Source organism: Meriones unguiculatus, chromosome 5 (genome assembly GCF_030254825.1).
Source record: "Meriones unguiculatus strain TT.TT164.6M chromosome 5, Bangor_MerUng_6.1, whole genome shotgun sequence".
NCBI lineage: Eukaryota > Metazoa > Chordata > Mammalia > Rodentia > Muridae > Meriones > Meriones unguiculatus.
Genome location: NC_083353.1, coordinates 125,423,544 through 125,450,072, shown reverse-complemented (window position 1 = coordinate 125,450,072; position 26,529 = coordinate 125,423,544). Strand labels below are relative to the sequence as shown.

The following is a 26,529-nucleotide window of genomic DNA, read 5'->3' as shown; positions in this document are numbered from 1 at the left end:
TAAATACTATAATCATCTTCCCAACCAGTGTGTAGTTGGTCAATATGAATGGAATGATTTCAGGTTTTCGTGAATTAAATCAGGATGGGCTCTTGTTTCACTCCACACCAATTTAAGCCTATCCCAGACTCTTATTTGGTAGGTGATTTTCAAGAATTATTTTTAAAAATACTTAAAAAAATCTCATTCTCATTTGCTTAATACTTTGTGTGATCCATGAAAAAAGGGGGAAGGCATCAATATACTTTGTTATCTTTTTAAAAAAGGTTTATTTATTGTTGTTTTAAAATTACCTATGTGCATGCATGCTTGTGTGTGTGTGTGTGTGTGTGTGTGTGTGTGTGTGTGTGCCTGTGCCTGTGCCTGCATGTGAATATGTGAATATGTGCACACAGGGGCAAGAGGATCACTGCAGCTGGAGTTACAGGCATCTATGAGTCACCCAATGTGGCTTCTGGGAAACAAACCCTGGTCCTCTGCAAGAGCAGATGAGCTGTGCTCTCAATTGCAGAGTCGTCTCTTTAGTCCTGTCTTCAAAGATCTGAGCAACCTCATCAGCAAGCCTGTCTACATGCATCAGTGTGCATGTCCCTGAACCACACCCACACACAACAGTAGGGAGAGAGAGAGGGGGGAGAAAGGGGTAGAGAGGGAGAGAGATAGGAAGAGAGAGAGTGGGGGGAGAGGGAGAGAGCCAAACCGATCTTCTTCATCTATGGGTTCCATGATTGCAGAGTTTGGATGCAAACAAGTACAGATCAAAAAATAATTTTTATATTGTGTCTATGCTGAAAATACGTTTCACTCATGATATTACATAAATAATGTAATATAGCAACTATTTTTATAATATTCATACTATAGTCAGCATTATAAGCACTCTAGAAATGGTTTATATATATATACTATTTGTGTGCGGATTACCTGAAAAATTATATCATTTAATATAAGGAACTAGCATCTTCAAGGGTTTTTTTCCAGCCAATCCCGAGGGACACCAAGGGACAAGTGCATTTTTAAAAATATTTTATCTTTAACCCGACATCTTTAACAGCACCACTCTGGTAGATTAAACACCTTTTCTGACTCAGTAAGTATAAATTGAATTGCGTCTGTAAACCCAGAATTCTAATCACAGCCCGTCTTCATCACTGAAGTGTTGTGTGAAATTTGTCAAGGTTTTGCTGTTCCTCAGTTTTAATAACACAGGAGAAATGAGGCTTTAAACTTCATTTATGTTTTAGAATCTCTCAACAGAAAAGGTTGATGAGCTGTCTTTGAGTTAGTTAGTAATTAAACTCTTGTTTTAAATTTGTTGAGTTGCTCTGAGTGAATCCAAGTCTTTGGGTCCAAGTCACCAGGTCCAAAGGACGGTGTACAACTCAGAGATGACCACATGATGTTAAATTGAGAAGTCATTCAAAACAATAAAGTATTGAAAGATTATATGTGTGCCCTTGGTGTAGGGGAAACTGAACTGTAAAGGGCAAAGGAGTACATTAGTGGCCTCCAAAAGTTGTCTGTCTATATACCCCAGAATCTCACAAATCATAAGGGAGGGAGGCACGATTGCTCATTTGCAGAGCTCCAGTTAGCTTGTTCCCAGATTGCTGACCCTAGATGTAAATGGATGGAATTCTGATGGACTGAGACAGGTCATGGGACCTCTGGACTGTTTACCACAAGAACAGTCTCTCCTGAGGGAAAGACAGCACAGAAGGACCAAGGAAGACTGTGGCACTCGATAGGCTAAGGAGATGGGACAAAAGGAGCTGAGGTGTTGGGTCAAAAATGAGGACCCATTAGTCTTGGATTCGAGTTTTAATTCAGAGTCTACTCGAGTTCCCAGACAACATGTCAGTATTTGCTGTTAGTGAAGAGTCTTTTAACATGCTAATAAAAGGGATGTTATTAAAACACCTGAAATTTAATTATTAAATACATGTTTGCACATCCAAAATACAGTGATAAATAAAATGCCCGTATGAACACTTTAAAGAATTTAAAGTTGGAGCTACCTATTGTCATGAAGTCTTGTCTCACGTATAAATATTGTAATATTTTTCTATTTTTCTTTTCTCTAGCTTTTGTTATGTAGGTCAGAATCTAGAGTTTGTGTCCTGTGGGATGCAGTGCCACAGGAAAGCTATGAATATGAACCTACACAAAATCATAAAATTATCTAAAATATTATAGGAAAATTTTGGTGATTTTTTTGTAACTTGATCCTGCAGTTCTTTAGTATGTACTGTGTAGATTTCAATGTCATGTGATGGAGTCAAAAGGTTGTGCATGTCTGAGAGAGTGAAACAAAAGAAAGGAATATCATAACAATCAATCAAATAACTCACAGATGAAGAGAAAATACTGAAAAGCACATTGAGAATAATAGACATAAAAGGAAATTGAATGGATTTGTTGCTAATTACACATAAGAATAAAAATGAGTTGAAGTATAGAAAATAAGTTACAGTGAAATTTTGATCAGAGGTCATGTGAGGGTGGTGCAGAAACTCAAGGGAATAAGTAATCCCAGAGTTAGAAACAGTCTTTGTAGAAAACAGAGGAGCAATTGGAATTTTTGAGATGGAAAGATATCAGCATATAAATGCCCATCAGATAGTTAGAAATGTGTAAATGAAGAGAAAGATTAAAAATGGATATTGAAATTTAGGGGGAAACCTGTATTATCTTTGAAATCACAAGATATTAAGCTAGGAGATTAGTTTTAAGAATCAAGGCCTTGAATATTGGAAACAATCATATTTAAAGTTAGAGGCTGTTTTCATATTTTATTGAGTCATGATAAGCCTCATCTGCCCTAAATCTATAGAGGCAAGATATATTTAAAAGATTAATGCAAAGAAAAGCGTAACATATGGACGAAGTCTCACAGACACCTGGGAAAAACAACAACAAAGGCAGCTATTAAAGCTGTTGATGTTAAAAAGATTGATTCTGGTAAGTTTATTAAAAATGTAGAATTGATTTCTTTGAGAAATAATTGACCAGCATTAAGGATTATAAATACATTCACCAACATAGCAACATATGAAATCAATACGCAAAATTAGTTTTTCTATACAGCAAAAACTCACTAAAAAGAAGTCAAGGAACACTTTCTATTGATAGAATGTAACAAAAATTGTAACTCGGAGGTGTAAACTTAACAGAAGATGTTAATGATTTCTAGAATGAAAGTCCATAAACTCTGAAGAAAGACATCAAAAGACCCTACATGGCTGGACAACTTTCCTATAAACATATGACTACTGAATCAACATTAGGGAAATGCCCATAGCATCAAGGGTACTACAGATTCAGTGGACTCCCTGTCAAAGTTCCAATGACATTATTCTCAACTCCCGTCTGTCTCCAAAGCATAACATTTACACAAAACTACAAAGACCCAGAATGGTCGAAACAATTCTGAGCAGAAAGAGCCATGCTGAAGGTATCCCAAAGACTGACTTCAAACTCTACTGTAGAGGCGTGGTAACAAAACACAGCATAGCAGCTGCGCAAACAGGTACAGCAATGGAGAAGACCCAGAAAGAAACCCACATAGCTACTGCTATTTGATTCTTTATAAAAAAATATTTTAAAAATATAGGGGAAATTTGTGTGCTAAAGAGATGGCTCAGCATATGACCCTTGTTTAGTTCCCATTACCCATGCCAGGAGGTTCACAACTGCCTGTAACTCCAGCTCCAGGGAATCTGACACCCTCTTCTGGCTCCTGCGTGCACCTGAACTCAGGTGCACGCATGTGGGTATGTGTATACAGCACCTCCCCCCAATTTAAAATAATATTAATTTTTTAAAATATAGACAAAAAGACAGACTCTTTTAACAAGTGGTGCTGGGAAATAGTATTCACATGTAAAGAATAATGAAGGTAGGGGTGTAGAGAGATGGCTCAGTGGTTAAGAACGCTAGCTATGGTTCCAGAGGACTGAGATTGATTCCCAGTACCTACGTGGTGGCTCACAGTAGTCTGTATGTCCAGCTCCAGGGGGTTTGTCACACCCTTCTGTTCTCTATGGACACTGCCTACACCATGGTCCACAGTCATACATTCAGGAGAAACACCCACGCAAACAAAATAAAAGAAAACCAAAGAAGACTGAAACTAAACTACTACTTGTAGTCAAACAAAAATCAGCTCAAACCATGTACAAGAGCCAATGAAATACCTAACATGTCGTTGAACTGCTAGGTGAATACAGGAAGAAGACTCCAAGATCTAGTCATAAGCGGAGATTTTCTGGGTAGCTTTACAAGTTTTAGCGTAGCAAAAGAAACAATAGAGTGGAAAGATAGACTATAAAATAGGAAAGAATCTCGACAGACTACTCATTTGACAGGGAATTAATATCCAAAGCATATGAATACTAAAACAAAGAAAACAACACCCCAAATTGCATAATTCAAACAATAAAACTGGCAAATGAATAGAATACATGCCTTTCAAGTAACAAAGTACAGATGGCAGGGAGCTCATGAACAAAGCAGAGCATTTATAGTGAACTAGAAAGCATAGGTGTTTGTTTTTTGAGATTTGCTTGTTCTGTCTAATCTTTGTTTCATAAGCAAGTGTTTCCTCCTCTCTGTGTCCTATGAAATAATTTCCCAACAAGGCCACTGCTGTGTGTCAGGGAACTAGCTTCACCTCATTCTAAATAACTACAGACTTGGTGTGAGAGAGCAGCTAGATGGTGAGATCCAGGACGGCTGGCTTCACTGTAGCGGTTACTTTGGGGGCCTGGGAAGATTCACATTGTGCCACAGGGAGAAGAAGAAAGAAGAGAGATGACGCAGACTGGGGAAGTCTGTGAGCACAGGAGGATACCCACACCGGGACACCCCAGAAACAGAGGGAAAGAACACCTAGACGAGCCTACCTGCAAAAACCCTAAATATTACGCATCTAAACGTTAAGTGTTTCTTTGTCATACAAACTGAAATACTGTTACATGTCTTGGCTAGGCTTCTAAGTGATCTCAGTCACTTGTCAGCTATGATCACCAGAGTAACTCGTATTTTGCTTCTTTGAATGGGAAAGATTTTTTTTTTTTTGGCACTTTGTTTGAGCCTGTATTCTCACAGAAGGAAAGGAGTTCCTAGAACAAAGCTTCAAAGATTTAATATAAGATAAACAATTCTTCTCATCAGACTTAATATAACAGGACTTCAGGCATAATTCATTTTAATATTAATATAAAATCAAGGACAACTTCTGGAGTCTTGATTACTTTGGCATGTGAACACATTAAAGGCTTTAAAATTAAATAACAATTAGCTAGAACTGGAAATGAGCAAAGAAAATAACTTAAGAATTTGTAGATGCTTTCTCATGTCCTCTATATTAAAACGCAATCTCTACTTTTAGATAAGCAGGAGAAATAATAATTTAATAACGGTCTGAGGGCAGCGGAGATGGCTCGACAGTGAAGAGTGTGCACTGCTCATGCGTAAGACCTGAGTTCAGTTCTCAGCACCCACTACCTCCTCCAAAACCCACTCCAGGACATCAGATGTCTCTGGCCTCCATAGGCACCTACATCCACATGCACTTGAACACAGACGCACAGGCATATAGACATACACACACACACACACACACACACACACACACACACCCCCTTAAAGATAATCAGTGAAAAATGCAGAGCACTTTTGTGACTACTTTCTTTTTTTTTCTTTTTTTAATGATAATGTATTATTATTATTATTAATTACACTTTATTCATTTTGTATCCCCTCATAAGCCCCTCCCTCCTCCCCTCCTGATCCCACCCTTCCTCCCCTTTCTTCATGCATACCCCTTCCCAAGTCCAGGGAGAAGCTTCACTGACATTTGTAGTACAGTGACCTTTCTCTCTCTTTTGACCTCTCTCTCTTTCTATCGTGTGTGTGTGTGTGTGTGTGTGTGTTTCATATACACACACAAATATCCAATTCCTCTGGATTTTGCAATCATTTTTTCATGTGTTCTGTGTTCATTGCTGAGCCTTGGTGTTGGAATTGTTCTCTAGATGTTGTATCTAGGTATGTCACCATTATTTGTTCTCTGGGTTTTAAAGTTTATGGTTTCTATAGTGGTTCAGTTGTGGCTACTTAAAATCTGACTTTAATTTTCACTTGGTCACAATGATTGCCATCCACAGCAATAAAAATATTCCAGCTAAAATGACATCTGTAGACACATAAAAAAGAATATTTTTATTTAAAACATTCCATATTTTATATACTGCCACACTTTCCATAATGAAGTACATGGTTTAATAAGCCAGAAAAAAAGGTTAGTACTATAGGAACAAAATTTCCTATAATTAGTTATAGAAATTCATAAAATAAAGAGCCAAAGGTTAATATCTTTTAGTATTCTTCAGCACTATTAAAGTATAGTCGGAATAATACTTTCTTCCTGAATATTATTACCAGTGCTGCCCTCATCAGTGTCGAAGTAGAACCACGAAGTCGCTGTCTGCATTGTTAGTTCATATTCAGTGACAGGTGAGCTTGGTTAAATTGTGACTACTTTCAAAAGACGAAAAGAATCTTAGTCTTTACTTGTCCATACGAGAACTACTCTGCTGTTTTTTATTTTAATGGAGTATTTGAAAGGTTTGACGTGGCAAGAGAAGAGGACTGGAGTGCAGTCTCACTGGGGACATGAAAATGACATGTCCGACATGTGTGAGTGAGCCATCAGTGGATACAGAGGTTCTGGGGCAGCACTGGCCTTCATATTCCAGGAAGAGCAAGGAGACTTTGCAGCTGGGATAGAGCAACTGAGGAAGCTTGAGGTCAGAAGTGAAGCTGAACGTGTCAAGGGAACCAGACTTGGACAACTTTATCTGCCATTGAGTATTACTTGAGTTCATGGCAAGTGAAATGAGACTTCAAAAGACAACAAAGAAAGAAACCAGAAGAACTGACTTTTCTCCTCAAAGCTACTAGGTTCAGTGGAGATAAAAAGAAACAGGGAATAAGCAAACAACCTTGTAAAACTACGGCAGTGATTCAGGTGGGCGATGATGGCGATTTGAAGCAATGCGGATGGGATATTCTGGGCCTTTGGGTTTATGTAAGAAACAGAATTTTCAGATAAGATAACGTAACTTGTAAGAGAAGTGGAGTGGAATGACTAAGAACCTCAACATATGTCACGTGAAGGCAATAGTGAGACAGTGATGGGAGAGATCGCATGTTTAATGTGAGGCCTTCAAAACTGGGATCTGGAGCCTGTAGAGTTGAGATCTACACACCTAAAGAAGATAATCACGAAAGTGGACAAGGGCGAAGATGATCAATCCTCATTTAGAAAGACAAATGGGATGTGCATTGAACGTATGACAAGAGTCTACCGCAAAAGGCATCTGAAAGACTCTAACTAGCAGTGTTTCAAAGCAGACACTAAGACTCATAACCAAACCCTTGGCAGAGTGCAGGGAATCATATGAAAGAAGGGGAGTTAGTATGATATGGAAAGGATAGGAGCTCTACAAGGACCAAATATATCTGGGCACAGGGTCTTTTCTGAGACTGACACTCAACCAAGGACCATCTATGGATATAACCTAGAACTTCTGCTCAGATGTGGCCCGTGGTAGCTCAGTAACCAAGTAGTTTTGCAAAGTAAGGGGAACAAGGACTATTTCTAACAAGATCTCAAGGGCAGGCTCTTTGACCTCCCCCCCCAGGGGAGGAACAGTCCTGTTAGGCCACAGAGGAGGACTTTGCAGCCAGCCCTGAAGATACCTGATAAAACAGGGTCAAATGAAAGGGGAGGAGGTCCTCCCTTATCAGTAGACGTGGAAAGGGGCAGGGAAGAGACCAGGGAGGGAGTGTGGGGTTGGGGAGGGAATGAGGGAGCAGGAAACAGCTGGGACACAGAGTTAACAAAATCTAACTAAAAAGAAAAATAAAATTATAAAAAAAAGGACACAGTCTAACCAGCTATATACACAACTCTGGATTTGGGAAGCTCTGGAGTTGTAAAGAGGGAATAAAAAGACAAGACAAATTCAAAGCTCTGAAAGTAGAGGTAGGAAAAAAAGTGATCTAGAACTGAAATGTGGAGTCCTGACTTTTCTCAACATTAGCAGACTGGGAAGAAGAGAACCAGATATCACAGTGACGAAGGCCTTAGTACTCTGGAGGCTGAGGGAAAAGCATCGCTGCTAGCTTGAGGTCACATAGTTCCAGGCCAGCTTAGAATATACCGTGAGAGCCTGTCTTAAAGGAGAACAAAGAAAACAAGAAAGAGAGAGAGAGACAGAGACAGAAGAGAGAAAGATGAGACAAGATGTGGATGGAGAGAGAGCATTGAAACAGTACGAGTAATGTTCTGAGGCCTCTGACACCACACGGTCATGCCCTTTTCAGTCTTTGGTGGGAGTCCATGATCTCTGGCCCTCTATTGCTCATTATGTTTCCAACTCTAGCTCTTCCACTTCCATGCTTCTTCCTTCATCGTACTGGCTTTGAAAGGCCTCATTGGTAGGCTTAACTTTATGAGTGTGAAATGCATTTTTGGAAATTGTCAAAAGTAATTTTGGAATTCATCGGTTGCATGGAATGGGTGATCAATTTAGTTAATATTGTTTTTGATCAAAAATTAGGCATGACCACTGAAAACTATCACCCAGCTTACTGTGTGATTTATTTGCCAGATCTGAAAGCAATTTCAATAGGCTTTGTCTAAACCGTTTTGAGTAATGACAACATTACTGAAACAAATATGTCATCTCAAAGGGGTTTGTTTTCAAGGCTAAAATATACGTAACAAATTTATATAAACTCTTTTGACTTAACAATATTTCTTACTATTCCTTTTGTCACATGGTGTTATAGATGATCAAGATCTATGAACACACATGTAGTCATAAATAATATTTGGCTGAATCTTCATTTCCCAGTGTAAACATTTATTGAGCAACTGTTACTCTGATTTACAACAATTTTCTTATTCAAACCAGTGAAAGATAATTGTTTCATTTTGAGACAGAGTTTTTCATACATCATGCTTGCCTCAAATGTGCTACATAACTGAGGATGAACTTAAACTTTTTATCCTCCTGTCTCTGTTTCCCAAGTCCTAGGATTTCAGATGTGTGTCACTATGTCTGGTTTAGGTATTGCTGGGAATTGAACTCAGGGTTCTGTGTATGCTAGGCAAAATCTCTACTGATGCTCCTACATTTTCAGGTAACCATTCTAATAAGTGAAACATCTATAAAACTCAAAAATGTGTCTACATATTTCAAAAATCGCCAACTGTGAGAGCTACAGATTTAGCAAGAAGCATCCTTGGCTCTCTGGCTAATACTAAGTTTTCTAACGGATGTATCCTCTGCAAACTATGCCAATTGTTTGCTCACAGAATAAATATTTATTAAATGTAGTGTGTACCAGACACATGTCATGTGGGGAGGCGACTGCTCCTTTAGAGCCTTCCAAACACACCCTGCAGGACTTATGTGCATAAGGAATAGAGCCAGAACCGAGCTGGCTTGTGCACATCCTGTGCAGTGTTTTGGTAGTTACTGCACATGAAGGGCCTGTTTGGCCAGACTTGGGGAAGTCTGGAGGAGCTGGTGATGTTCAGTTTCTTTTTTCTGTTCACTATGCCCGCAATCACATCATGCATTACTTACCCTATGACACAGGATGCTCTCTGGCCTCCCAGACAACTGCCAACCCTTGTCATGATGGCGATCTCTCTTCCTCTGTATCTCTCTGATTTTCATTCTTATTGAAGCTCTTCTGTAGGCCTTAAAGGAAGCTTCCCTTTTCATTCAAGATCTGATGACATTTAAATCTCCATGCACTGTATTTGTGTGTGTGTGTGTGTCTAATTCTCTCCCTCTCGTCTTGAAGCTGGATCATGGCCTTGAGGCACTTTCATTCACATAAGTCTTACTAAAATGAACTGTCTGAGCTGCCCTTGGGAGCCTGCTACTTCTGGCATGCTTTACCTCTGTTTAACAAAATGGAGAACCTTTCCAGAATGTCTAGACAGGGTTGCTGTGTTGAAGGATGCTCCCTGACAAAGACAGATGGCAAAGACTGGAATAAGTACCTACTTCCTCGATGCACAGTATCAAGACTGACAAGGAAGGGCCGGGGAGATGGCTCGGTGGGTGAAGCGCTTGATGCTCAAGCATGAGAGCCTGAGCTCGGGTTCCAAGCACCCAAGTAAAAGCCAAGGAGAGTAGTATAATTTTGTAACCCTGGTGCCAGAAGGGGAGTTGTCAGTGGCAGGAAGATGTGAAGTGGACATTTCTGGTTTCTTTGAAGACTGGTTTTGTCATGTGATACTTTGCTGTAAGCTGGGCATGTGATGTTTTGTTGGAGGCTGGCTTGTGAGAGCGCACGTGATGTTTTGCTCTGAGCTCTTTCGTGAGAGAGGGGTGTGACATTGGCCACATGAGAACATCCGTGGGTGGACACTGGGGAGAGGAGATATGGAGAGGCTCACCCACAGTAAGGCATTACTTTTTGGATCAACATCCCTGTGCTGATCTTTGTGCTTTGATACTTGACTTCCAAGAGAGAAACGTTTCAGAGAACTTCTTTGGGGCAATCCAACTGAGGCTTTCACCGACTTGAGCTGATTTGTGTTCCTGCTTGGTGTTGGGCTTTGGACTGGACTGCTGGTATCCTGATGACTAAGTTTGGTAATCTCCTAAAGAACCATCTACCCTAATCAGCAGGAAATAGATAAAAGAGGTCTACAGCCCCTTTCCCTTCTAACCTCCTATGTAAGGTCAGGGATGGAAGGGAAGTAAAGGTGTTTAAGAACCCTAAATAAAGCAGGTTTGGTGAAAAATCTAAGCCTACAAGGATTGCTATCTGGATCTCACTGGTGAGCCAGCCAGCCAATCAGTGAGTTTTAGACTCAGCAAAAGACTCTGTCTCAAAAAAATGAGGGGAATGATAGAGGAAAAGACCTGACTTCTAGCCTCCCAAGCTGTTTGCACACATATATTTGTAAACACACACACACACACACACACACACACACACATATGTGCATGTGCACACAGAGAGAAAGAAAGAGAGAGAAATAATCAGGATAATTATGTTATTTAATAGAAAAAAATAGGGGCTAGTGACCATTTGAAGAAATGAAAGTGAAATGTTTGACAAAAAGGGAAATGCAAAAAAAAAAAAAAAATCTGTTTCAGGGCCTCCAACAAACTCCCATAACAACAAAGTCCCTATTTTTGAGAAGAAATACTTCTAGACAATTACATCAAAAGGTGGAGAGTAAGATCATAGTGCAAAAGTAAAAACAGAAGTAATATGGAAGTTTGGGTGGAAACTGTATGAAACTGTTACTTTCACAGAGACAGTCCTTTTTGAAGCTCAGCAGAAAGTGAGGAGGTACAGCGCCCAACCCACAGCCAGAGAATAATCTCCCTGTGAGCTCAGCGGAGGGAGCCACAGAAATACCCTGAAACCAGCATATTTCTCCCAGCCTCTTCTGCTTATTCAGGGAGTGATCACAGGTTTTCCCGAAACTTCATTTTGAATGTAGTCCTGTGTTCGTTCGCTGGCTTCCCCTGCGAGATATGCTCTAGCCTGTACCTCAAGGACCATGTTTGCGCTGAGACAAAAAACATTGGGAGTGGCTACTTTACTGCTTGTTTAAACTTGGTTGTTAGACCCTTTCCTCTCACTAACATTGACCCTAACGGTCCAAAGGAGGCTGTGACTGCTCAATGGATGCCTCCGTGTCTCTTTCAACATGGAAGGAACTTACGATGTTTTTCATGTGTTTCACTAGGATGGTGAGCTTCGAGTCCTCGTACGTCATCAGTAACTGCACCTTGGGGTTTTTGTCTGGAGAATTCTCACCTGAGAAAACAGAGAATATTAGCTAAGTCAGAGTTAGGTCAGCTCCGAATCCACGACGCTCTTAAAGACTACACAGGGAGAGCAGGAAAAGACGAAAGGAACATTCTTCAGATGGTGACAGATAGTCACAGTTCAGGATGCCGGGCTACTTAGGCAGAGGTGGGGTCTGGGTCTTGCCTGCTTCACCCGACTCTCTGACAGTGTAGATCCAGTTTTGACTGACACCATTATTTAAGCTGCTATTTAAAGTTAAAACCTCCATATAACTTTTAGTTGTCATTTTCTGCTTAACCATTATGATTGCCAGAGGTCAGAGAGACTGAGAGTGTGGTCTTTAAGATATACCTTATTTTTTAATTTTGTGTGTGTATGTGTGTGCATGCACACACGCATACAAACGTGCATGCACACCCGTAAAAGCAGGTGACCATAGAGGCCAGAAAAATGCATGGAATAGCCTGGACCTGAAGTCATAGGCTGGTGTGAGCCACAGAGGTGGATGCTGGGAACCAAGCCTGTGTTCTCTGGATGAGCAGTAAATGGCCATACCTCCTGTGACATCCCTCCAGACCAACAGCGGCCTTTAAAAGTCAGTGAATCTGGGTGTGTGAGCCAGCTCTGCTAAGGCATACTGTCGCTGTGACTTGGCTAATCAGTTTGTTGTGGTAAGTGACCTACTTTTGGATACTTTGGGAATGAATAAGTGATAAAATCCAGGAGACTGTTGTGTGAAAGAACTCAGCAGGCTCTTGGAGCTGAGAGGAGTCGCTCTGCATTTGCTCTTACATCTGTCTTTCCTATCTCATACAAACTCATTTAGATGAAATAGCTAGGCTGGTCTGTCAGATGATTCTCACACTCCTCCCTAGATAGACCCTCAAGTCTGTTGGTTTTCTGAGATTACTGATTTCTACAGTAATGTTTGTAAAACTGCTCTTTAGATCAAATGTGCCTTTTCATGTTTTTATTTTCATTTTTATTTATTTATTTTTTTGGTGGGTCAGTGCTTGCCATGGCACCTGGGTAAAGGTCAGAGGACAATTGTGGGACGTGAGTCTCCCCTTCCTCCATGTGGGTTCCAGGGACTGAACCAAGGCATCCTGCTCGGTGGTAAGGGCCTTTATTATCTCACTGGTCCTGAGATTTTCCTGACTCCAAAATCACTTTGTTCTCTTGTTTGTTCGTTTATTTTATCCCCAACTATACTATTACTTTATGTTGAAACTCACATATTTGGTCCTTAAAAGTTCTTTTCCTTGTCCTTTAAATAGTTTTCCTCTTATTCAATTCCTTTACAATGAGTTGCCACCACACTTCATCTGTTGGACAGATACCATTTTTTCAAAGCCCAAGCGAAAGTAAGATATTCCTGCGTCTACTTTTCCTTGAACTTTCCTAGCACAGCCCGAGTCAGTTCATGCTTACACGGCAATTATTCTACCTGCTGTCTAGTCGATTTGGCTCTATCTCAGGATTTATTTCTTCTGTGTCCCCTAAAGAAATAATCTGCAATTTGTTTTATATACATACATTAGGTATTCATCCAATAACACAGTAATGTCAAATTTACCTTGAGCCATATCATTATGTCAATAAAATAAAGACTTTAGTGTGTTTTTTTTTTTAACTCAAATTTTCTGCTTTTTTTTTGCCCAAGGATTAAGCATAGTTTATTGTGGGTCTAATGACTCCCATGACAGTGAGCCTCTGGTTGTATAGATGCTGAAAAAGTTTAGAAAAAAAAAAACAGTTATGAAAAAAAAAGTCAGAGTTTGGGGAATCTTATGATAGAAGTGGGAGATAGTAAGACATGGAGAGGACAGGAGCTCTACAAGGAGAGCAACAGAACCAAAAAAATCTAGGCACGGGGTTTTTTTCTGAGACTGATACTCCAACCACAGACAATTCATGGAGATAACCTAGAACCCCTGCATGGATATAGCCCATGGCAGCTCAGTGTCCAAATAGGTTCCATACTAATGGGAACAGGGACTGTCTCTGACATGAACTCAGTGTCAGGCTCTTTGATCACCTCTCCCTGAGAGGGGAGCAGCCTTACCAGGCCACAGAGGAAGACAATGCAGCATTCCTGATGAGACCTGATAGACTAGGATCAGAAGGAAGGGGAGGAGGACCTTCCCTATCAGTGGACTGGGGGAGAAGCATGGGTGGAGAAGAGGGAGGGAGGGTGGGATTGGGAGAGGAATAGGGAGGGAGCTACCGGTGGGATACAAAGTGAATAAATTGTAATTAATAAATTAAAAAAGTCAGTATGCAGTGTGGGACTCATTGTGGTTTGGTTTGTTTTCTGGTAGTTATTCCCAATTCTCTAATTTTTCTCAGTACATTAAGATTGCACCAGTTGGGTGTGTCCTTTCTGTGTGCCTCTTTCATGGTTTAGAGCAGGTTATTCATCACACGTAGGCGATATTAGTTTTATTATCAATTAACTGAGTTCATAGTTAATAATATGGATTACTGATAATTAAAAGAGGGTTTCTTTGAACCAAGGGGACATCTGTTATCTGAATACATTAAAAATCATTTAAATATCCCCATTATAATGATTGAGTCACTGTAAGCTGATTCTCACTGAAGCAAATTATGTTTCATAATAAAAAAATATTAGTGAATACTAGGTATGAAGGTGCTAAAATACTGATGACTTTTTAATGCACAATGAATATTATATTCGAATTAAGAGGTGAAGAAATCACTAAATAGAAACCCAATGCATTTAATGAAAGAAATTTTAATTCAAGGGTAGAAAATTATCATAAATTTATGAGGAAGTGTCTGAGCAGTAAAGGTACAGTTGCTGTGTGCATTGACTGATGATGGTGCTAGAACTCCCATCGGGAGATTGTTAGTTAACCAGAGACTCCATCATAGTATCTGGAAGTTCAGAACCCCAGGAAAATCCGGGGTCACCAGGATTTCTTAACAGCTAATAGGTTAGGTTCTTAGTAGAGAAATTTGGAAAGACTGAGAAAGTGCCAGCCTGTGGGAGGCATTTCACTAACTCCTCACAGCAAAGCAGCAAGGTTGGTTTGTCCCTGTTTGCACATGTGGAAACTAAGGCACTTCCTCCTAAGTCATGCAGATAAAAAATGGTAGATGCCGAGACTCATAGCCAAACTTTGAGCAGAGTGAGATAAAAAAAGACCTGGAGGGGGCAGGAGCTCCAGAAGGAGACCAACAGAACCAAAAAATCTGGGCTCAAGGGGACCTGCAGAGAGGTTGATGAATCAACCAAGGATCATACATGGAGAGGACCTAGATGTCCTGCTCGGATGTAGGCCATGGGCAGCTCTGTCTCCATGTGCGTTCCATAGTAAGGAGAGCATGGACTGTCTCTGTCATAGACTCAGTGGCCAGTTCTTCGATCAATTTCTCCTGGTGAGAGGGCCTAACTTAGACCACACAGAAAAAGGATGCAGACAGTTCTGATAAGACCTGACTGGCTAGGGTCAGATAGTAGGGAGGAATACCTCCCCTATCAGGGGACTAGGAGAGGGGCATAGAGGAGGAAGAGGAAAGAAGGGTGGGACTGGGAGGAGATGAAGGAGGGGGTTACAGCCGGGATACAAAGTGAATAAACTGTAATAAATAATAATAATAAAGAAAAAAACTTTTAAATGGTGGATAATAGAAACTCACAGCAACTGTGTTTGCCTGATTGAGATCTGTTCTGTATGGTGCCAGTTAAAATTATAGTTTGGTTTGGAGAGCGAATACAGAGGCTCTATCTCCAACCGAGGAACTATTGTCAACTGGGAGCAGAGGGAAAGTCACTTGTTTTGGGGGTGTGTGGCCACTGGTAGCTTGCTCATGCCTCTGTGGATTGCTCCACACTTATACACACATGGGAACCACCAATTGGTATCAGTGGGTTATACAAGAAAAGGACATGGAGTTGGGCAGAGGTTGATTGTGTAAGGGCTTCAGGACAAGAAGCTTTAGGACAAGAAAAGGGGAAAGTGGACGGCGGCTGTGATTAAGACACACTAAACTCGTTTTCAAAATATCAAATGTATAAAAAATTCAGACTAAACTAACATACTATTCAAAATAAATGGACAGGAAAAGGACATAGTGCTGGATTAGGTTATATCTGGGGCCATGTTGTAAATGATAAAGTGAAAGTCACAAGATAAAAGAAAAAGCTTAAATGAAGAACTTGAGGAGGAAAACTTGAGAACAGATTGATATGGAGACAGAGAGGCTAGAATTTTCTGGTCACTGTGGGATTTGCAATGCTCCCTGGGTTCCTTGTGGCTGGATAATTGAGTCTGAGTGTTTCTGTGAGTCTCTTAGTTAGCTTTCTATTTTCATAAAAAATGAAAATAGCATTTTGAAGTGATATTTTTCAGTAGACAATTTATTCGTCTGATTAAAGGTGACAAATAAATTTTGAAGTATGAAGTAAAAAGTCTTCCGTGTCTGGTATCTGTCTACCCACTATTGTATTAATTGTCTCTGGATCTGTCTAGAGAGATACACAGCATTTTCAAATTGCTCCATAAAAGCAAAGATGAATATATCATTCCTTTTTTCCCATCCTGACAAAGACCATGACATATTACTATTCTGCACAAATTTATTTGCAGGTATATTTATATCAACATTAAAAAATTATTTTTTAGTCTCTAAAGTACAGCTTCTATTACACGGGGGTATTGTGATTTACCTAATTGGTTCCAAAGAGGGGTAGGTAGGTGGGTCTTTCCCAGTGTCGTGTATCCTCTGTGAGCCGTGATTCAGGGCACAGCCTTAAAGACACATCACCTGTGCCAGTTTGTGAATTTCAGAACAAAAACTCAAGAGCGGATCCGAGTGTATTTGCCTGCGTAATTTTTGATAAATATTGCCAAATAATTCCATGGTGCTTGTACCAATTTGTATTATCACCAGGAGTGTATGAGAGGCCTGCTGATTTGCAACGAAGATGCTAATTAAATTGTTTTTGTGCCAATCCGATGATAGGGGTGAGGAATCCATGGCATCCGTGTAATTTAATTCATGATTTTCTTATGAATGAGGCTGAGCATGTTCTCATTGGTCAAGAGCCTCTTGTATTTTTGTGTACTTATCTTTCATAGTCCTAATTTTCCTACCAGTTTCTAGAGGACTGTTATACGCTCACCGAGCTGATCTCTTGGACGAATCAGCAATAGTGCATCTACTTTGTCACTCATCGTTGCATTTTACTTTTACTTTGCTGAAGCGTTTGCCGCCATGCACGTTGAATTTTGGCCACGCCCATTGCAGCACACTTTAGGATTCTAAGGGATCGCCCCAGGTTTCCTTGGTCAGCTGTGATTTCATTATTTGCATTTAGCATTTCTTCCTCTATTTGTTACTTATCCTATATAGCAAAGTGTGCTATAAGCTGTTTACTGAACATTCTCTCTCTGTTCTGGTGCATGCTAGATTTTTAAGTCTATTTGGTTCTCCTCTTGAACAACCTATGGTAACCTTTGTATTGATTTATTCATTGATCTGATTAGGCACAATCATAACACTGCTTTAATTTCTATGGATTTTAACGTGGGTTTTCTTTTTTTTTTTGGTCCATTTCACTTTGTTCTGTTTTTACAGATTTTTTTCTGACTTTTCATTGGTTAGGAGCTGTAAAATAAGATTATTCTGTTAAATATAGATCAGTTAATGTTTTTAAAGAACACATTGCACTTAAACATGCGTTGTCTTTAAGATGTTGAGTTTGCCTTCCCAGAAGCCTGATCTGCATTTCCAGTTGTTCTTTAGATCCTCAGTTCTGCTTTGTGGTTCCTGTTTGGTCTTACCTGTTTTCTATTAAATCTATTCTAAACCTTTTTGTGTGAATACATTTGATGGGACTATTTTGACTTTTAAATGTTTTAAATAGTCACTATGTCTGACATATTTTGTAAATATGTATCAAGAATACCTAAAATATAATAGATACAGGTGTACTTCATTCTGTATCTGGTGTTTTCATTGAATTCTATTTATGATACGTTTTTAGTTGATATTTGTTTCCCAAGACATTCAATGATAGTTATTACAAATACCCTTGGTTTTTGTCTTACAAAGTTAATGCTTCTAATGTCCTTTTCTATTTCATTTTCGATATAATAATTATTTTTGAACCTATTCTGAGCAAGCCATTGTCTTAAGTATTTGGAGTGGAAGAGACAGACTTCTCCCTTTGACACATGTTATCCAGCATGTGTTTGTGTGGGGGGAAGGCACAATAAATAAACCAAGCTTACATTGTGATGACTATAAGTAACAGAGTGGGTTAAAAGCTCTGGGTGCTCCCAAAACACAGGCAAGCTGCAATTTTGACAGGTGACTATGGACACCCTTATTGAGAAGATGCAATTTGAGGAAAAGATGAACAAGGTAAGGAGAGAGCCCTATCTTGCCACCCACTCTCTGTACAGTTATGGTGGCTGTGATGATCTTGGGTGTGGGAGGTCGTTCTTTACTTTAGTGAGTGTGTTTTTCAGTGTTTTCTCTCATATCTGTTGTTAGAATTTCTCATGCAAAGACTATTTCTTTTTACTCTTTTAGTGTTTTAAAGGAAATTTAATTTTATCAAATGTCCTGGAGCCTGACACAGAGGACCTCTGAAAGGCTCTTCCCTGCAGACTATCAGTGCAGATGCTGAGACTCATGGGCAACCTTTGGGCAGAGTGTAGGGAATCTTAGGAAAGAAGTGGGAAACAGTAAGATCTGGAGAGGACAGGAACTCCACAAGGAGAGCAACAGAACCAAAAAATCTCAGTACAGGGGTCTTTTGTGAGACTGATACTCCAACTAACATGGAGATAACCTAAGACCCCTGCACAGATGTAGCCCATGGCAGTTCAGTATCCAAGTGGGTTCCATTGTAATAGGAACAGGGACTGTCTCTGACATGAACTGATTGGCCTGCTCTTTGCTCACCTCCCCCACTGAGGGGGAAGCAGCATTACCAGGCCACAGAAGAAGACAATGCAGCCACTCCTGATGAGACCTAATTTAGTAGGATCAGAAGGAAGGAAAAGAAGACCTCCCCTATCAATGGACTTGGGGAGGGGCATGCATGCAGAAGATGGAGGAAGGGAGGGATTGGGATGGGAGGAGGGAGAGGCTTATGGGGGGATACAAAGTGAATAAAGTGTAATTAATAAAGAATTAAAAAAAGAAAAAAAAAGAGTTTTCCAATGACAGTCACAGATGATACTTATCTCTGAGTTCTTATTTGCTGCCCTTACAATTCTTGAAACTTTTGGTGTGAATACTTCCTTTCAGAAAGCAAATATGGATAACTTTCCTTTCATTTCCACCTCTAATGGCTTAAGTAACGGTGTAACTATCAGTCATTAAATGTTTCGGAGGCAATCAAGGCCCCACCAGGGCTTTATGTTATGTTTCAAGTTCTGCTTCTGTGGTTTCTGGTCAGCTGGGTTGAAGAACCAGCTGAGATACCAGCATCACTGAGGTGACAGCCACTGTTACTGTGGCTGAGTATGGCTCTGCTGAGGCTTTGGAAATTTGGGGCTGCAATTTCTTTTGACTGTAAAAGTTATTAAATATATTTTTGTTTTTAAATTTCCATACATAATTGTCTTCCAGTTTTCCAAAATGATCCATCAATTTTTACTCTATTACGAAGAAATGATAGTATCCACAGTATATCAACTTTCTGAAATTTGTTGAACTTTTTTGTGTTCTAATAGATGCATAGAAAGAAAAATCTGTTTTCAGTATGAAGAAAGTGATGTAAATCCAGCCATTTGTCTTATTCATTTTACTTGTTTTTCTATGAACATACTCTTTCGTTCTCACTCAAGTTTTTACAAATTGAAAATGGTAAGTTATTCTCTAACTAGTGGACTTTTGTGGATTTCTCTTAAGTGTCTCACAATTTTTGCTTTCTGTAAGTTGCTGTTATATTGTTGAATGAAGAGTCATACCAACTTGAATCTTGACTGGTCATCTCTCAGTCTATGTAAAGTTCCCATTATTTGTTTTATTATAATAGAAGCGTTTCCTCATCATGTCTTTACTTCTGGTTTCATTTTCTTTGTATTTGCCTAACATATCTATGGCAATATTTTCAATCTCAACATTTCAAAACAAGTTGTTTTAGGTATTATTTTTCAGTGAACATTGTGGTTTATATTTTAACTCCAATTTTAAAGCATTTTTCCTCAATAGATGAATTAAACTCACATACCGCCATTTACTCTATCCTTTTTTTAAAAAAAAACTTTATCCTGTTGCTTTTGTAATTTTTAATGGAAGATTTTATAAAGCAAGCTGCTTTCGCTTGGCATGTTTGTGATACTTAAGATCGTTGTTATTTTTGTTACAGAATTTACCCTTGCTTAATAGCATCAGATTTTTATTTATTTTGACAATATTTGTTTCTTTACAGAATCAAAGGCAAAGGTGTATTTCTAGCTGCATTTTATTGGCCTCCCAATTGCATTCACTGTTAGAACTTTCTCTAATGTTTCCCTGGTACCTGCCTGTACATGCCTAGTAATTTCATGTTTGAATTCTTTTCTACTTTGAAATATATAATGTGGCCTTAGTACCTTTACTTTGCCGTGTTTCAGAACATGGCAGCTCATTTTTTCCCCCATCAAATGTCCTATCATTAAAACTTTAATTGAAAACTTATATTCCACAATTCAACTTCTTTAGTTTTTTTTTTTTTTAACCACGTGGCTAGCTAGACCATTAAGTAGTGAGTAGCTGACTTGGGGAGCACATGACTTCAAGTTCTCTTTCAAATACATATCATGACATGGAGGCAGTGGCTTGAGGTACCGACTCTAAGCTTGTATTTAAAAATATTCTCTAAAAGGAATTATCAACCCATCCTCTTAGAACTGATCATTATTGTTGAAGGTAGCACTTCATTACCTATTCCATCATTTCTACACTTGATCACATATCTGTCTTTCACACATGAGAACTGTGTGGAGGGCTTGGATGGGTTGTTTAATTTATTTGTGTTTGTGTGACTCCTGTCAGCTGTGGAAGGTGCTATGCATTGGGTATGTTTCTCAACGGCGGCCTTTGTTTTGAAGGCTTTGTCCTGAGCCTGTGGAAGTGTGGGAGGTGGCAGAGCCTGTGGAAGGTAAGCCTGCTGGGAGAAAGCTCTTTTAGTGAGGGCTTTCCCTAGAGGAAAACACGAGGACCCCACTCCCTTTCTATCTGTCCCGTTCTGCCCCATGAGGTGAGTAGCTTTGCTTCAGCATGTATGTGCTCCAACAATGGGTCTTACCAGAGACCCCAAAACAACATGAGCAAATGTACATAGACTAAAACCTCTGAAACAGTGAGCCCAAATAAACCATTTCTTTTAAATTGACTATTCCAGACACTTTTTATAGGGATGCAAAACCATGCAAGCTATATTAATCTTTGTAGCATACAGAAAATTATGTCATCAAGATTTAATATAACATAAAGTTATAACATAGAGTTAACATAAAGTCCATAAAGGTTTTTAGATTGTATTATGAACTTAATAGCACATAATATAAACAATTTTAGAAGTTATTTTCCCAAGAGATGCTTTAAAATTTTTTTAGTGTTTGGGAGTTCTCGAGTGCCAGGACATTTTCCATGAGGCAGGACTGTGGGGAGACAACATGATTTTGATCTTCTCCCCTTTTTTCTTTACAAAAACCAATAATCTATTTTGATAGAGATTATCACCATGTTTCTGCGGTTGTTACTGTCTGTGTTCATTTGGTAATTATTTGGGAAGCGTTTGTTTAGGAAGCCAGACCTGGTGGTACATCTTGTATTGACAAGGTGTGCACTATAGACAGCGTTTATCCCATCCGAGTGTTCTCATCGGTGAATAAAGACATACTCCAGAGGCATCACTGAAATAGGTGACTTGAAGGGCAATGATTAGCCAAGCAGTTTTATAGCAGGGGAAAACGGACTGGCATTTGAGAAAAGATAAAGTCTTATGTTAGTGCACAAAATCATGTTTCATGAGCCAGTGAAGCCCAAAGACTGTTAGTATTTCCCAGATTTAGAGTGACACGTTGTTTCAGTTTGCTTTCTGCTCCTATGATAAATACCACAAACAGAAACAACTTGGGAAAGAAAGAATTTGTTTGACTTGCAGGTTAAAACTATCATCAAAAGAAGCCAAGGCAAAAATTCAAGGCTTGAACCTGGAGGCAGGGAATGAAGCAGAGGCCATGGAGGAATGTTAGTTATTGGCCTGATTCTTGGAGCTTGCTCAACTCCCTTCTATATAGCTCAGGCCCAGGAATGGCAATGCACATATAGACTGGACATTCTTTCGTCAATAAGAAAATGTCCTACAGACGTGCTCAAAGACCAAGCAGAGGAGGGGGATTCCTCAGCTGAGGCTCCTTCTCCCACATCTGTCAAGGTGGCAACCAAGATTATCCAGCACACGTGCTATTTCTCCTGTGACTTTGAGGTACATATCTGGATACATAGGTATTCAAAATCAGCACTCCAGTAGAGGCGGCCAAAGTCTGGGATTTTCAGTTGAGGCTGTTCTATGTAAATCAGTATGTGAACACATTTGAGTAACTTAAGCTTAAATTTTCAGTTCAAGGATGAGTATGATGCTTAAGTCAACAGGCTTCTTGCTAACAGTCAGCAGCTATTCTGTGACAAAAGATTAAGAATCCAGAACGATGACTGAGGAAATGATTTGAAGAACAAAATAAGGCACAGCTTCCTGTAAATCCTTCCTTATTATAGTGATTTGCATATCCTACTTGGAAGATGTGTCCTACTGTTTTAAGACAATGGGCTGTTTTTAGTAGGCAGCCTGTAACTTAGACAAGACAGAAATCAAGTCTTTTGTCACTCATAACTGGTGAATCAATTCTTGAGTGTTGATGACATAAGAAATTTTAAAATTAGAAACTTTCTCAAAGTGCTGCTTTAGTTTTGATAAAAACCATCCTAATTTTGGGTGCAAATGCATTTCAAAAGATCTTTCAGAAATACTACTATGAACAAAACCAAAGGTCAACAATAATCGGAGGTTTACTTTCTTGAAACATGAAGTAGCAATTTTTGTTGAGGGGCTTTAGTGATAGAGAGGCCCACCAACCCCCCTTTTGAGAATATCTCTAGAATTCAACAACTTGATATTTTTTCCAAGTCTGGATTATTAAAATTTATATTATTGATGGTAGTAACATCTCCCCAGGTAATTAAAATTGATTATTTTCTTTTCTCCTTTCTACTTTCTCTCATTCTTTACCCCTCTTCCCCTGGAAGCCCTCATACGGTATTTCAGAGATTATAAGTATAAAGCAATTCAGGGTCTTGAAGGGAGTCCTTGACTTGAATTATTTTTAGTTCAGTAAGTGAAGCTGGTTAGGTGCAAACACAGTTACACAATTTAATACATAATTATGCAGCAGAACAGGTCATTCAGAAATTTGTCTACCTAAGCAAAAAGTACCTGGGAAGTCAGAAATAAGCAGGTGTGACAAGCACATACATAGAACCTTAAACAATAGAGTCAAGAGGTCATTGTAGATGAAATGAAGACTGAGAGTTAAAGGGATTGATGATGTCTGGAAAATTATGGACTTATAAATATGGAGATTAAATCTAGCATGTTTAGGGCTGAAGATGGCTTAGTGATTAAGAGTGATTATTATTCTTACAGAGGACCTAAATTTAGTTCCCAGTACCCACATCAAATGACTTACAGCCACTTGTAACTTTAGTACAAGGGTGTTTGATGCCCCCTGGCCTCTGATGTGTTTCCTAGGCTTACGTGCTGCCAAACAAACATACCACAAATAAAATAAATTAATCTTTATAAAAAAGGGGGGGGTGTTACTGGATTGCCACTCCTTCGTGTGAAATATATTACAAATGCTTGAAACTGATAGAACTTCCAATGGAGCCTCTGTAAATCTAGGGAATGATTGAATGTGTGACACAGGACACACATGGAAGACAACCAGATGGTGACACCCGTGGAAGGCTATGTTCAGGGAGTAGAGTGTCACGTGATTTAAAACCTGAGAGTGAACCTCCTTGATTACTGGTTTCATTGGTGTTGCTTTGTAAGATAGTGGTAAAACCGCAAGACTCCCGTGTCAGAGAGAACAAAGATTCTGCCTCTGACATATGCAACTGTAATTCAACACACAACAATTGAAATGGGGGAACAGTGTGGCATTCTGTCACTATTTCAAAGAGCCAAATATATCTGTGTTAACTTGACTATATTCTCAGGGAGTTCAAGCTCTTTAGAAATGCTTAGGGAGAAAACAATAAGGTCTTGGCATTAAAAAGACATTATCATTGAAAATGATGAAACTGATGATATTACCAATGGATCTTCTGCACAATTAAATATACAATCACTGCATATGGTAGTTGTGATGGATTTACTTGCCTGGGTCCACAAATGGAGAGTCTGCAAGTGTTGGTTTTGTATGTTCAGAGAGAAAAAACCCAAGTACACAATCACTCTGAAAAAAAAAGATAAAATACAATAGTATAATATTTCATTTCTAACATTTACCCACTAATGCTTTTCACTCTTGCATGAGAACATTGCTTTTATTATATTATTTTTAATGAGTACCTGTTATCAATTCCATAAACAGAGAACAATTTATTTGCAACTGTAGTGTCAATATTGTTCTGCCATGAATTAAGCTAGATTTTTGTGTGGCATGAGATCAATTGCATTTCTTCAAGAGATTCAATGTTGCTATGTTGCCGGAGGTCAACATAAATGTTTATATTCAGTAATTGTATAATTATCTACAAGTCTTAGAAATCTCCTTTTTCTGGAAAATATGAAGCTTTAGATAAAGTGTTCTGAGAAAAATTGTTTTCCAGATGACATAGTTGCTTGTTTTGTGAGAAACTATCATTCAAGTTTCAATTCAGAAAATGTTCACTGAGGATTAGATTCCTTCTCAGCAATACTAGGGTATATTAAAAGAAGGGCAGATGCATTAAGTAATGTCTCTCTTTGGAATAGTAGAGGGGAGATACAGCATTAAAGGGAACAAGTAAGAGTCATATATATTTTAGGTATAAAAATAGGGATCATTGCAAATACATTGCCATTTAACTCAAACTCCAAATGTATACATGGCTGGCTAACCTGAGAATAGGGTTTCCTTGGTGAAAGTGGCATTTATTTTCTTGTAAGCTATCACATAATCAAGGTAGCTTGTCCTCAGAAGACATTCCATGATTGTGTAAAGGGCACACTGAATTATTGACTACATCATCTCTATATATGCCAACATAATAGTGCCTGTCAAGGCACCCAAGAGATTCAGTCTCTCATTCTGTGCAATGGTCTTTCAAGCCCCTATCAGGAAACTTCTAACTCTTACTTCCAAGTCTGACTTCTCTGCTGTTGACTGTCTCCGTTATAAAACTGCTACCAATTCTACTGACACACTTTTGCAGTCCTTCGTTCTTGTTGCAATGGAAGAAATGCCTGCTTTTCATCTTAGATGCTAAATTGTGTTACTCCTACAAATCCACACACTAACCTGTTAAGTCTCAGAACCACAGAATGTGATCTGTTTGGGAAATGGTGTCATTTGAGGTATAATTAGTTAAGCGAGCACGGTGGATTAAGTGAGCAGAGCCCCCGTGTCTTATATATTTGAATACTTGGTCCTCAGTTGATGGAATTGTTTGGGAAGGATTAAGAGGTGTGTCCTTTGTTAGAGAAGGTGCACCGGAGGTGGGCTTTGAGCTTTCGAAAGCCCGCTCTCTTCTTAGTTAGCTCTCTCTCTCGGCCTCTTGCTTGTGGATCAGATGTGGGTTCTCAGCTATTGTTCCAGTTTCCATGGCTGCCGACCTGCTGCCTTACTCTCTGTCATGGTGATCATGGACTCTAACTCTTTGCAATCATGAGTCCCAGTAAACATTTTCTTTTAAGAGTTACCTTGGTCCTGCTGTCTTTGCACAGCAATAGAAAAGCAACCACAGTACCTATGATGGGGTGTTCTAATCCAATGTGAGGTACCCTTATAAAAAGGGATGGTTTGGATGTTACAAATAGATAGCAATGCAAACAGCCTGGATGAAGCTGGCTAGCCACAAGCTAAGGAGCAGAAGCAGGCAGCAATTCTTCCGTCAGGATGTGAGAAGGAACCACTGCTGCTGACACATTGGGTTTAGACCCACAACTGCCATAATGCTCAGACAGTTTCTGTAGTTCATACCACGTATGGTGTGATATTTTGTTACAGCAGCTCCAGAAAACCATGTGATGCTGACTCCTTCATCACTGCCCTGACTCTACTTTTTTATAGTACAGGAAGCACCTAGAAATCCTACTCCATTCTGTATCTCTTCACCTTTCTTTCTTAAACATGGTTAAACACAGTCAACCAGAATGCCATGCAACACATACTCATGTTCTCCCTGACACAAGTGAAACAAGGGAAGGACTCACATTTGGGCTTCCTCACTTTCTACTTACTCTATCGTTAGTCACATATAGGTTTTGCTCACCTGGCCTCTAAAATATACTCTTATCTTTACTTTGAATTATCTCTATATTAAAACATATTTCTCTTCAAAATCCAGCAGGTATTTTGTCTTCACTGACAGGATATGAGATTTGCTTTGGTGATACCAGACTGTCCGTTTCTCACCAATACG

At 39.3% G+C, this 26,529-nt stretch overlaps 1 protein-coding gene across 4 annotated transcripts in view; it reads right to left on the bottom strand.

Annotated features, from left to right (window-relative positions):
• Pik3c2g (phosphatidylinositol-4-phosphate 3-kinase catalytic subunit type 2 gamma) overlaps positions 1-26,529 on the bottom strand; it is a 345,180-nt gene that overhangs the window by 18,476 nt on the left and 300,175 nt on the right. For 3 of the 4 annotated variants that reach the window (XM_060384334.1, XM_060384335.1, XM_021648649.2), the window contains exons 31-32: positions 24,284-24,359; positions 11,777-11,871 (exon numbers count right to left, since the gene is read on the bottom strand). In XM_060384334.1, coding sequence (XP_060240317.1) covers positions 11,777-11,871; positions 24,284-24,359 — 171 coding nt within the window. The remainder of the gene's footprint in view (positions 1-11,776; positions 11,872-24,283; positions 24,360-26,529) is intronic. The other variant, XR_009591996.1, reaches the window with a different exon arrangement.